At 39.6% G+C, this 13,047-nt stretch overlaps 1 protein-coding gene across 1 annotated transcript in view; it reads right to left on the minus strand.

Moving 5' to 3' along the window:
* Positions 1-13,047, minus strand: part of MEIS2 (Meis homeobox 2) — a gene marked incomplete at its 3' end in the record, with an annotated part of 196,811 nt that overhangs the window by 1,290 nt on the left and 182,474 nt on the right. Inside the window, exon 10 of the mRNA XM_082648382.1 lies at positions 581-639. Within this exon, the coding sequence (XP_082504508.1) occupies positions 581-639 (59 nt within the window). The remainder of the gene's footprint in view (positions 1-580; positions 640-13,047) is intronic.

Consider the following 13,047-nt stretch of genomic DNA (forward strand, 5'->3'; position numbering starts at 1 on the left):
GTTCTGACAGTACCGTGTAACGACGGCTTTAGAGAAACTGAGAGACTCTGTGAGAAAAACCCACATGTGTTTTCGTGGGATGGATGGGAAGCATTTTAATAAAAAATAATGCTGGCAGTGCAGCAGGTCAGGCTTTAATAGAATATTATGAATAGTCAATGCAAATGAAAGGATACAATGAGTTTAACAGGGGATGCTCCAGGAGTGAAAGCAATGCACACACCAAGGAATTGTGGGTAAGGAGAAAATGAGAGTGTGCTAATGATTGGATGCAGACAAGCAATGAGTAATTCCAGAGCTCACAGTCAAACAAACTGCTTGTGGCACTAATACTTGTGCCCAATTACCAATTCAGAAAGAAAATAAAAAGCAGTGTCAGTAGAGTCAGGGTGGGAAATCTCCAATTAGCACCAATTAGTGAAGTTGCTTCCTAGAATGGAATTCTGGGGGCATTAAAAAACAAATCCTCCCAGAATGCCTGATGGAAGCATTTCTTTACCAGGTGATGAAACTCCTGAAGTATAACTTGATGAGGATTTGTGCCTGTGGGATGTGAACACAGAGATGAGTTGGAACTTGCCTGCTCGATTTGACTGGTCAATCATGGGCTGTACTATTCTTCTTCTGGCATTAATAAACCTGAAACAGAACAGAGACGTCCAGTCAGCAAATGCAATTTCTGTGCTCCGTGAACACTTCTGCACGAAAGCTGCGGAGAATACAACACAGTCAAACATCTACTGAAAATTATCTTTTTAATTCAAAGGCAATTTTCCCTCTCCATGTTCAAAAATAGCTGACTGGATCATCTCCTCCATCATCTCATCATCAACTCAAAGCTGACTTGCTAAAAAGGCTCAGGAAGGGAAAAAAGTTTTCCCTGAGAAAATTTCTATTAATTTGCAATTGTGCTTCTGCCTCTTGAACAAGTCGGAATCTGGTTAAAGTTCACAGGCTGGAAGATTTTCCCCCTTTCCCTAAACTCGCCATCACAGGGAGACCCGGCTTCCCCTTGCAGCTGGTCATAAATGGAGACCAGGCTCTGGCACTCGGCTTTCACAAGGTATTGTTAGGTCAGCAAAGCCATCAATTAGGCTGTCTGAAGTTTTATCACCAACACAGCAGTAATAAGTGCTGGCCAGAAAGACTTCTGCTCTTCGGCAACTCCTGCAGTTTAAGCCTGTAAAGTTAGGGGTCACTTAGAGGTCAGTGCCAGCTGGGGGCGGCCTTTCCAGTCTAAGCTGGGACACCCAGGGCAGGGATAAGGTAACTGCCAACCATAAACCCAGCCACCTTTCAACCCACTAGAAAGACAGAGCCTCAGGTACACATGGTTGATATTAGAGCCCAAGAAACATTTTCAAATCAGGTGGTGGCTGAATCACAGGAATGTAAAGGAGAAGCACTTATTTCGTATAGAAGCCTGGATCTAATTTTGCTGGAAATCCAAAAATAAGTGCCTACTTCATGTTACTTTAATGTTTAATAATGCCCATCAAATATTCATGTACAGAGTAAGATGATAAGAAATCTCCTTTATTTCTTCAAATTTAATAAAAACAAAACAATTTTCTACCATTTGCGAGTTATACCCCTGTCCCCATGCATTTAACGACATGCATTCCCCACACGTTTGAGCTGATGCACAGGATTCACGGGCTGCATGTTTTCAGGGGGACATGGAGGGAGGGGGATGCCTAGCATATAGCTAGCTGTTCCTGCAAAACATACCCATGGATGACGTTTCCCAGTACTCCCAGTTTCAAATCTTCAGTGCAGGGGGACTTCATGATTAATGAGTCTACATGGGGTCACAGGCAGGAACTGAAAACTCATTCTTTGAAATTAGCCAGGAAAATTCTAGTGTGTTGGCAGCTCTGCGCTCCCATGGCGTTAAAGTCCCTTCTGTGGAGGACAGCAGCCCACACCTGTTCAGGCCTCCTGTGGGCACTCTGGTGGGAATACAATTAGACTGAAGAAAAATAGCCTCTAGAAAACCAAAGGAGTCTTTTGCATATGGGGTTTGTTTGGCAAACAATGGACTTCTTTATTACTTAAGAAAGCGTAGCTCAGATTGTCAAAAAACATCACACCCCCTCAGGTTTGGGGAAGAAAGTGACAGCTTATGAGAGGTGAAAACAAAAAGAGAGTGGAAACTGCGTATTTATTCCCACTGGGCACCTTAAGTGGTGCTGAGGAATATCTGACCAGATAGATCACAAAGCCTTCCAGAAGAATCCCTCAAGTCAGAGAAGGAACTTAATGGTCTCCTCTTTCCCTCACTGCTTTTACTGGGACCAAGGAGGACTGACCTGAGAGTTCCACCCCCAGAACTCTTTTCACCAGCTCAGGTTAAGACCAATTGAGATGCTCAGGAGAGGAGAAACCTTTCCTCTGCTCCTTGAAGTTTCTAATGGAGGACACACATGGCAAGGGTTTCACCTCTTTTTATGTGCTACTAATCCCGGTTTTGTTTTTTCCTATAGGCCAACTCTTTAGGTAAAATGAATTGCTATTTTTTCCCTTTTTAATTTCACCCTTTTACTCTTTTATTATTTACATCTGGAGGTTGTTCGCTTATTTATGTCTTTCTCTCCAGTTCCCCCAAACACTCCCTTCCTCACAGAGCCGCAAGGCATCATGGTCCTTAGTTCTCAGCAGGAGAACTCCACACTGTCTTCAAACAAATAATTACTGGGAAGGTTAGAGGTTCACTCAAAGGTCATTTCTTCGGATACTAGTCAGAATGTTTACATTAGTAAAAACGGGGTCATCTCAAAAGGTTGTTCAATGGGGGATCCACAACAATGCAGAACATTAAAAAAAGCAATCTGTGTGCTCTCAGGTCTTTATAGAAGCGCTGAACTTGGAAATGCCACTCCAGTGTTACATTTTCAACTAGTTACCATGGCATGGACTGGATGTTCACTAGCAGTTATGGCGATGGCCTTTCTTCGCCCAGTTCTACTAAACAAATAGGCAGAGAAGCCTCTGAAGGTTTTCACTAGATCCTTTTACAAAGGGTCATAGAGATTTTGCTTTTTTCACTAGGGCTCCAGTTAGCCTCTCTGAATTGTTGTTCTCAGACAATGTTTGTGATCCGTAGTGCTGTATCTTGCCAGATTCCTGATTCTACCACATTCTTTCAAATCACGCAGAATTTTAAAAACATATGGGCCCCAATTTTTCAGAAATCTCTTAACATACAACTCCTGCCAATTGTCAACTCCCCTGATCTTGGGATATCTTATAAACACCATAGATGTTACTATGAAAATTACCAATGAATGAGCTGACTGTAAGAACACTTTAACACTAAAACGTGAAATTACCCCCCTGCACTGATGATCCACAGTCTATTCTTAGAAAACACACCCATGTACATAAAATGAAGCCATTTAATTACCGATTTTAAAAATCCAATTAGGAGTAATTTTTATTTCTTTAATAACAGTAATGTGAAATTTCCAAATATGGTCTTTCCCCAAAATTACATAACATGAAAATTTTTTCCACTTCCTCTGATCTTTATTTTAAAATGAAGTTATTCAGTGCTCAAACAGTAAACAGAATATCAAGTTTTGATTCTACTTAAAATCTGAAGAGTCTAAGTTGAAAACAGACTGATCTTCCATCTTTCAAGGTCCAAGCTCCATTCATATGGAAAAATGCAACTCACTGGTTCAAAGACAAAAGACATCTTAAAAGGCTCAAAAGGTTTCCTGGCTATTAAATGGGTCTTACAAAATAACATTTTGATGAGTTAAGTGTAAATGAATCAGACACATATGGATTAAGTTATCCTTGAATTTCACACGGGTTTAAAAACTAAGGGGAAAAGAGGGTGTTGGCAAAAACATTTTGGACTTTGCCAAACCCAAAACATTTGAAAAATTGCTGAAGACATCCAACTAACCAAAATGCAGCAAGATGCACCCAACTTTAATGAAAACCCCCGCAAGTTATTTCCAATCCAAAGACTGTTAGGTTTTTCATCTGTATCTGATATTAAAAAATTCTCTAAGTTGTAATGCCATCCCAGAATGATTCTGAAGTTGAAGACATATACTTTTCTATTGGTACAAACTATTTCACCCGAAATCACAGAGTCTTCTTAGATAGCTCTTAAAAGCATTCTGAGGTTTGTACAACTTGCATGTAAAATATGCCATATATGATAAATGCCATAAATGTGCTAGTAAGCCTAGTGCCTTATCCAGATTTCACTTAAAAAATATTTTTCATTAGCCTCATTGTGACTTTTTTTAAGGGCTAGAGATAATTCCATTAGTGACTCCTTAGGGAATGAGTACCCTAAAGTACACTAGTTCCATTGATTTGTATTGAACACAAAGTTAGTATCCAGGCTCACAAAAGCTCTGGAGAGGATCTACTAAGACTATCTACTTTTTCATTAAATTTTACTAAAATAGAAAATGCATTAGTATGTGTGATCCTTAAAAATTATATACTTAGACGGTTAGTTTAAAAATAACTTAATTACAGAAATAAATTCAATGACTTTCCAAGAATCACGAGGACTTTTTGAGTCAACTGAGAGTGAAAAAATATATATCTATATATTAAAAAGAATAAACCCAAGAGAGGAAAATATCATTGAAATCTCATCTTGTCTTGTTGGAGAGAGGTCTTCTGGAGACCTCTCCCACAACCCCACCTTAAGCCCCAACAAAAGAGCCAAACTTTTCTGCAACCAAAATCTGACGCGGTGATTTTTCTTTTAAAGTGTTTTCACTCCCCAGCATATTTCAGATTGATAGAAGTAGACTTAGGTGTCATTCCTGATTGTTGGTTGATTCCTTTTCCTTTCTCTTTCTCCCTCTTTTTAAATGGCTGATAAATCCCTCTTTCTGGTTCACTAACTTCATGCCCCACCTGGTAACCCATTCCTTTCGGCAGCATTCCTTTTGTTAGAAAGCGCAGGCTTCCATGGAGTCAACTGGAAAGATGCCAGCCCTGAAACCCTCTGAGGGGGAATCAAGAATCCCCAAAATTGAAGCTTTTGCATCGTTTGGTCTGGTTAAGGAGGGGAGCTGAACTGCTGAAGAGGGATCCGATCAATTGGGAAGAGGTGTTATAGGCAGCTTGGTGACTGGGGACCTGTTAAAAAATGAAAAACCTCTGTTTCTCCACTTTCCCCAGCCATGAGACTTCATCAGTGATGGTGCTTATTCACAAAGCTTGCTACTGGTTGGGGTGTGCAGCAATGAAGCCTCAAGAGGGGCAAGTCAGTTATCAAGTTTCTTCATTTTTTTTCTTCGTTCACAAAGAAAGCATGTCTTTTTCTGTGTGTGGTTATGGCTAAGAGTGGGGCTTTCTCAATGAGATACATTGAAAAGGCTGAATCAGTGAATTAAGCAGGTTTAATGCCTTTGAATGTGTACCCTGACACACAGATGATTGAGTCATGTCTCAAACATAAGTTTTTCACAGGTGGCCAGATAAGTGGGTCTTTTTTCCCAGACAACTGTGAGCAAAGTATGGTAAACAAATGAGATCCATGGGCTACTTAGAGACACATTCATGGTTCATAATTAATTTCCCAGAGCTACAGCTTAATTTATAATTTGATAGATACTAGATTGGTCTACAGCTCGCAAAACACCATGAGCTAATACTTATAAATTTACAATATGAAAACATGATATTAATCTGGAATCACACACCTTTTGCAGCTTTATGAATAGGCCTTGAGCAGTGGAGTGTTGATGCTGACATGAAAGGCCCTGGGCAAAATTATCAAGTAGCTCATGCTTATCTTCTGATGACCTTTCTAATGTGTTCTTTCAAAGTTCTTTCTTTTATCTAATTCTTCCCTCAGGTTAGGAGGGTGCACATAGGTTCTTTACTAAAACACCCTACTTTGGGTAAACGCTTCTCAGTTATTGTTGCATATTCCAGACTTCTCTGTAGAGCAAAGTGATGAAGAGCATGGGCTCGTTCCTTGTTGTGTCACCTTGGGCAAGTCTATGTAAACTTCTAAGCCTCAGTTTGATTCCTATCTATCAACTGGGGCAAGAGTTGGGCCCAGATTGTTTATGAGGATTAAGGGAGATATTGCACGTAAAATCTTTGTGCCACAGTACCTGGCACACAGTAAGGGCTCGTTAAATGTTAGCTTACACTCAAAAGGCATCTATCTCATGTCCCCTCCTAAAGAGCTCTGTTCTCTTATGGGCAATAATTCAGACTAGGTGGGTTATTATTAAACAAAGCCATGCTGAGTTGATAACAGGGTAATAATGTGCTGTACCCCTGCAGGTAGCATGTGTCCATGCCATGGGGTCTTCCCAGAGATTACAGCTAATACAAGTGTATAATGCCATGGTGGGGATTTTAGACACTGGAGTGGGCATCTCCAGGGGGGCTGGGTAGTGGGGCGAGCTATTTTGAAATCACTCTCTTAACGGTTCTCTAGATCCTTGCAACTCTGTGTTCCATGGACGAGCCACATCAACATCCCCTCAAGCTTGTTAGAACTGCAGAAATATAGTGGTCCCCACCCTGGCACTACTGACTCTGAATCAATATTCTAAAAGATTTCCAGGTGACACATGCATATTTAAGTTTGAGAGTTTCTGCTCTAGGTCACATACCAAATACATGATCCAGTACTCTTACTAAGAATAGAAACTTGCAAAGATCAAGTTGTAATCAAGAACCTTAGCTGTGAAAATGCACATACTATTCTCTTTAGCTATGTCAGATCTAAACAGTCCTTTAATCACTTGTCTTGGGCAACAAACAATTTATAATAATTTAATACATTTTACTCCATTGGTACCTCCTAAAGGAAAAGTTGGACCAATAAAGTGTTCTTGTGGAAACTGTTCTCTCTCAGGAATGGATAGCAGGAAAATGGTAGATTTCTATTTTTATTTCATGTTATTCTGATCTGTTTGAGTTTTTAATAAGTATGATTATTTTCATAATTAAAAAAGTGTTTAAAATGGCCTGGAGAATTTGGCATCCTATTTGACTAAGGCATATACAGCCAACAGTAGAGACTTTTTAATAAAAGTATTTGAGAAATTCCTCTCAGATAGGGAATTATCTTTTATTTTCTTTATAATACTGAGCAACAATAAACACTATTCCATAAGTATAATCACACCCAATGGCGCGTAACAAAACATCCCAGCAGGTTATGATTTTGAAGCACTGTTACTCTTCCAGAATGCTATCAGATTATTCATGTGCGGCTATTTATCATGCACTATAAAAGTGATCTTTCAAAGCTACTTGAAAGCAAGGGAGGAGAAAATACACAAAGATCCTTAGCTATTCATATCTAGGATCTATCCTCTTAAAGATAAAATACTAAGTCAATAGACATAAGTTGTAGTATATTACCTCATCCTGTACATGATTTATTGCAGATGGAAATCAACTAGAAACTGAATTACTCTGAAAGTTTTACTACTGACATTAAAATTCCAGATCTGTATACCTACACTCCTAATAGTGCTTCTGAAAGCAATTCTTTACAGACACGGAAGATACATCTACAGCTTTGTTCGGCTCTATCAGCATAAAATGCAGGAGTAATTGTTCTCAAAATTACCAATGATCAAGTACCTGTTCATCTATCTGAACACTACTGCCTGACTGGGCTTCGAAAACTCAACCAGTCACCTGACAATCAGTTTCACACATTTTAGCCGGTTCTCATCCTGTTCCTAGCCATTTCACGCTAACAGGAGAAGATCCCGACAAATCTAGTATCTCTTTAGCTTTCAACATCACCTTTGATTGGAGTATTAATTCTATATCCTACTTCTCAGTGGAAGCCACCTAAGCATTAACTTGCCAAAAATACACCAAGCTGTTTAGTAATTATGTATTAGCTATGTTTGAGGAGATCAAGGTGCACTTACACGCCCTATGCTATGGATATCTCTTTGATTAGCTTGTCATCTGCTCGGAAGAAGATGTAGGCGGATTCTCCCATACAGTCTAGCAGGCCAGCTGTTAGCTGCCTGTCAAGCCCTCAAGTGGACAAGTAGTCCAGGAGCAAAAATGTCACTCCTTTGATCTGGCAAGGAGCAGCTGCTGATTTATAGAGTAGGACTTTGTTCTTCCGTTCTATTTTACTTTCTTTCCTAAGGCAGAACCACAAAATCCAGGAGAAAAAAAAAAGTGCCGTTGCCGGCAACATCAACAAGCTCTGACAATTGCAACAGGGTTTTTCTTGGCCCGAACAAAGCTCTCAGGCATCTCCTTTGACGCTCACCTTTCCCCCTCCTCTCCCCCTCTCCCCACCATCTTTTGCAATGCGGTAGTTATTGTTTAATTCAGCTTCTGTAAATGGAATGGACTGTGGCCAGCAAGCCTGGGGCATAAACACACCTGTATGAAAGGAGTCTTATTGTAGCAACCATCTACAAGCAAGCTCGCATGAACCACGCGTTCCTGACTTGAGAAAGAATGCTCCGTTTTTCCTGACAGCAAATTTTACCCTGAGTTTCTACTTTTGGTGCCACCACGTTTGAACTGTTTCCTCTTCAACGGCATTACACTCTTTATATCCAAGAGAAAAAGGGATTCGATTTTTTAAACCTGTGAGCAAACAGATCCATCCAAAATGTTTATTCACCGTCTATAATATCAATCATTAAGCCCCGAATTAAACAACGTCCTGAAAAGCTTTTGCAAATGCAGTATCAAAGATGCCATAATGTTGATTTCGTTACCACTCATTTATACTGACACAGGCTTCCCTGAGTAATATATAAGGAAAAAAATCAACCACAAAATCTCCATAAGCCATATGCATCGCCTTGCTAAGAACTAAACTGGTTTCAAACGCATGATCCCGTTCTCAGTGGATACATCTGTCACGTCAGAGATGTCCTGTCAACCAAGTGGAACAGGAAACAATGTGGCCTTGAGATAAACTGTGAGAAGTCATTAGCCATATGTATGTACGTATGTGTGTGTATACATGCACATACACATACATGTATGTATATGTATGTGTACACACACACACACACACACACACACACACACACCAGGCAGGCAATAAACTTTGCAGAGATTAACACCTGGCTAAGTTTTCTGTTCTGCTGCTGCTGAAAGGAAGGGTAAGAAGGGTTATCAACTCTAGAATATTTAGACATATAACCACATAGGTCAAAGACAGAAACTTTGTAGGCAGTGGGAATGCTGAAAATGATGGAGAAAAGAAAAGCTGCTAAAAATCCTTGTTTTTCTGCCATCATGCCATGTTCTAGTGTTTTCTCTTTTCTCCCCTTTCTCACTTTCCAGGGCAAACAGACATTTTTCTCAGCCTCATTCCTTGCTTTATCCTATGTTCCCCAGGGGTCAGTCAACAGTTATTCAGCACCTACTGCCTCAATGTCTCGAGAACTGTCCTAGTAGAGCTTTCTCTGGGAGTGCATACGTATCCCAGGGAGAGACTGGGTTCTGGAGGGGAAAGGTGAGGGGGTAGGAAGGGCAGCAAGGTGTAGAGAACAGGGATTATGTAAGGCCTCTTTTCATCCTTTTTTGGTCCTAAAAACTTTAGAATGAGTAAGTATTAAGCTCCACAGTAATCTGTACATGTGTCACACACTGATAAATCTTCTACATTCTGTACCTAACAAAAGACAAGTTTAATAACAAAATATGACAAGATCATATATAATAAGAAATTATATATAATATGTAAGTATATAATTATATGACTGTGTCCATATTATTTAAAATTTAAAAAATGCAGTTCAAGCCTTTAAAGCTTTTTACTCTTTGCAACCACAGAAACAAATTGAAAAGCACAATTTGAGAATACGTAATAATTACAAATCATAGCAGTCCACACTCAGTAAATAAGTGTGATGGAGTCAATTAGAGAAGTCAGATGACGGTTAATCACCGGATTCTTGGAGGAGGGAAGTTGGACCAGATTAAAAGCGTATAGATTATTGGGAAGGAAGGAAATAAGGAAATGGTTGTGTGAAGACACCGAGGCAGATCAGGCTGTGCGCAAGGGAGGGTGCAGGAACTGACTTCAGACAGGCTCCTGGTTTTGGTCTGGAACACATGGCCACAGTTAATAGACAAGCCGGTGGAGGAGTTTTTATTTTTCCAGCTTTATTGAGTTGTAATTGATCTGTAACATTGTGTAAGTTTGATATATAAGACTGTGTAAGCTTAAGGTATACAATGTGTTGATGTGACACATTTATATATTACAAAAGGATCAGCACTATAGCATTAGCTAACACCTCCATCACATCACGTAATTACCATTTCTTTTTCATGGTGAGAACATTTAATATCTATTCTCTTGGCAACTTTCAAGTACATGATACGAGACTGTTAATTATCATCACCAGGCTTTGCATTAGATTCCCAGAACTTATTCATCTTCTAACTGGAAGTTTGTATCCTTTAACCAACATCTCCCCATTTTCCCCACCTGGGTGGAAGTTCTTGAGTAACAAACTGAACCTCTGAAATTCCTGAAGAGTGGAATGATGAAATATGGTGCTTGAGGAAGAGGTATTTCTGAGAGCTATGTATGAGTTGATGAGAAGCTAGAAGCTAAACGGTAGAAAGCTATTCTAATCCAAGCAGAAGAGGGAAATAAAGTGAACTCAGACTAAGGTGGTAGAAATACAAAAGAAGTAGGCCATGTGGCTTGGCGAACTGCTGATGAAGTGTGCTTAGCTGGCAAAGAAAAGATACAAATATAAACGATATTAAAAGGATAAACCTGAGAATCTATGTCTGGTATCCTATGGTATACACTTGATGAAAATTGGAAATTTCGGAGGAATTCCTACTTGTTGAGATGAGGAGAGGCAAACCCAGCTTTCCAGATGTTGCCTTTGAGTTGACAGTGGGACTTTCAGGCTGACAAGCTCGTCAGGCCACTCAAGACAAAGGACAAAAGAAGAGTGAAAGTCTAGAAAGAAGCGACTTTAACTTCAAACCCCTCTCATCTCCTCAAATCTCCAAAACTAGATGAATATTTCAGGCTGTGGCAACAAGTATAATAAACTGCCTAACTACTTCCAAAAGAATTACTTCCTGCAGATCTTACCAAGTCCTTTATCTAACAATGGCTGGTCAAGTTAATTGTCAGTAAAAACCTTTATTCCTATTAGGTCCAGCTTGCTTTTTCTTTTAATTCTGAGATAATTTGTGTGACTGGATTTAGAGGGCAATGGTAATAATGTACTGTGTGCTGCTAAACAAATTGTGTTTCACTTCATACTCTGTGGAAGTTTCAAAAGAGTTTTAAAGATTGGAGATGGGAAAAATATATGGGAGACTGTTTGTTTTTAAGACAATTAAGGGTGGGTTTTCTCCAGGTAGTGACAACTAATTTAGAAGAGAATTGATAGGACAAAGTGTTCCATTGAAAAGGGACTCCATTAAGTGTGATGGCTTCCAAATTGTGTCCTCCTTTCAAACAGTATTTTTCTTTTTAAACGGGCTTTTAAAGTGAAAACTATAGCACTTCACCCAAAATGGTGTGGAAACAAATGGTTCTCAAGTGTCTATTCTTCAACTCAGGCCAAGCCATCCCAACACCAGCAATCTACAGCCACTTGGTGTTTGGAGGGAAGGGGCTTGCATGAGAATGTCCCCGTGGCCCTTTCATTTGTCTGTGGGGCTCCTTTTTCTAAAGCAGCAGGGGAGACCTCAGAGACCAGCGTGGCATGCCAGGAGTGTTTGGATGGGCCAGGCTCTTATCCTTCTTCCAACTCTCCTGCTGGTTTAAAAGAAAGAATGTGGCAGAAGACACATGAGGAAAGTGGCAACATTCTTAGGGCCCTTTATCAATACCACTGCTTTCTTTAAATTGTAGCTTGGTCTCTTGTTTGAGAGGCTGAGATTTTAGCACTTTTAAAGGGAACCATAAGTGAGAAATCTCCTAGGTGTTAAGCTTTAGAGTGGCTTCAACCCAAAATAAGAAAAAAAAATGAGATTAAAACACAGAAAGTCAAGTAATATTAAGAAAAAGATCCAACAAACAAAATATCATAAATATGCATATATGGTACAGTCTTTCTGTTTAAACCAAATGGTATTTAACCAGTTTATACTGGCATCTAGTCCAGGTGCCAAAGGGGGAAAAATCGAAGATTTAAAAAATTTCAAGGTCACTTCAAATAACCTATAGTTCTAACAGTTATACATCTAACAAAAATCTTTAAAAATTATTATGAAAACATATCCCATTATGTCAAGAGGCAAAAAAATCTATTCATAAACATATGACTTAATGTCTTCACATTTATGATGATCAGACATCAAAGACCAAATTCCAAATAAAATTTCTTCACTGCCTTTTCTTAATAACAAATTAAACATCTTTTACTTTGATTTGCAGCTGAGTAGCATTCTGTATCTTCTTCAGAGATGTTATATGCAGTCTTTCCAATGTGACGGTATTATTACCCACAAAATTTTTAGCATCATCCCGTAATCATAAAAGACATAAAATATATCTTTATAAATCACAAGAGACTCAGCAAACCAGCAGTTATGCCACATCTGCTTTAATCCTTAAATATTTTAGCTTTAGAGGGTTAGTGGATTTCTTTCCCCTGATTTGCAGAGAAATAAAGACATCAACTTTTGATTCCTGTGTTCCAGACAAAGCTATAGTCTCCAATAGACAAAGAAGCAAACACTTTGTACTGCAATTTGAAAGGATCTTTTTTTTTGCATATTCACATTTCACATCTACCAGAATTTCCTAAAGTGGCTTACTATTAGAAATAGAAGGGCTTCCCTGGTGGCGCAGTGGTTGAGAATCTGCCTGCCAATGCAGGGGACACGGGTTCGAGCCCTGGTCTGGGAAGATCCCACATGCTGCAGAGCAACTGGGCCCGTGAGCCACAACTACTGAGCCTGCGCGTCTGGAGCCTGTGCTCCGCAACAAGAGAGGCCGCGACAGTGAGAGGCCCGCGCACCGCGATGAAGAGTGGCCCCCGCTCGCCGCAACTGGAGAAAGCCCTGGCACAGAAACGAAGGCCCAACACAGCCAATAAATAAATAAATAAATTT

Source organism: Grampus griseus (genome assembly GCF_964374135.1).
Source record: "Grampus griseus genome assembly, chromosome: 2".
NCBI lineage: Eukaryota > Metazoa > Chordata > Mammalia > Artiodactyla > Delphinidae > Grampus > Grampus griseus.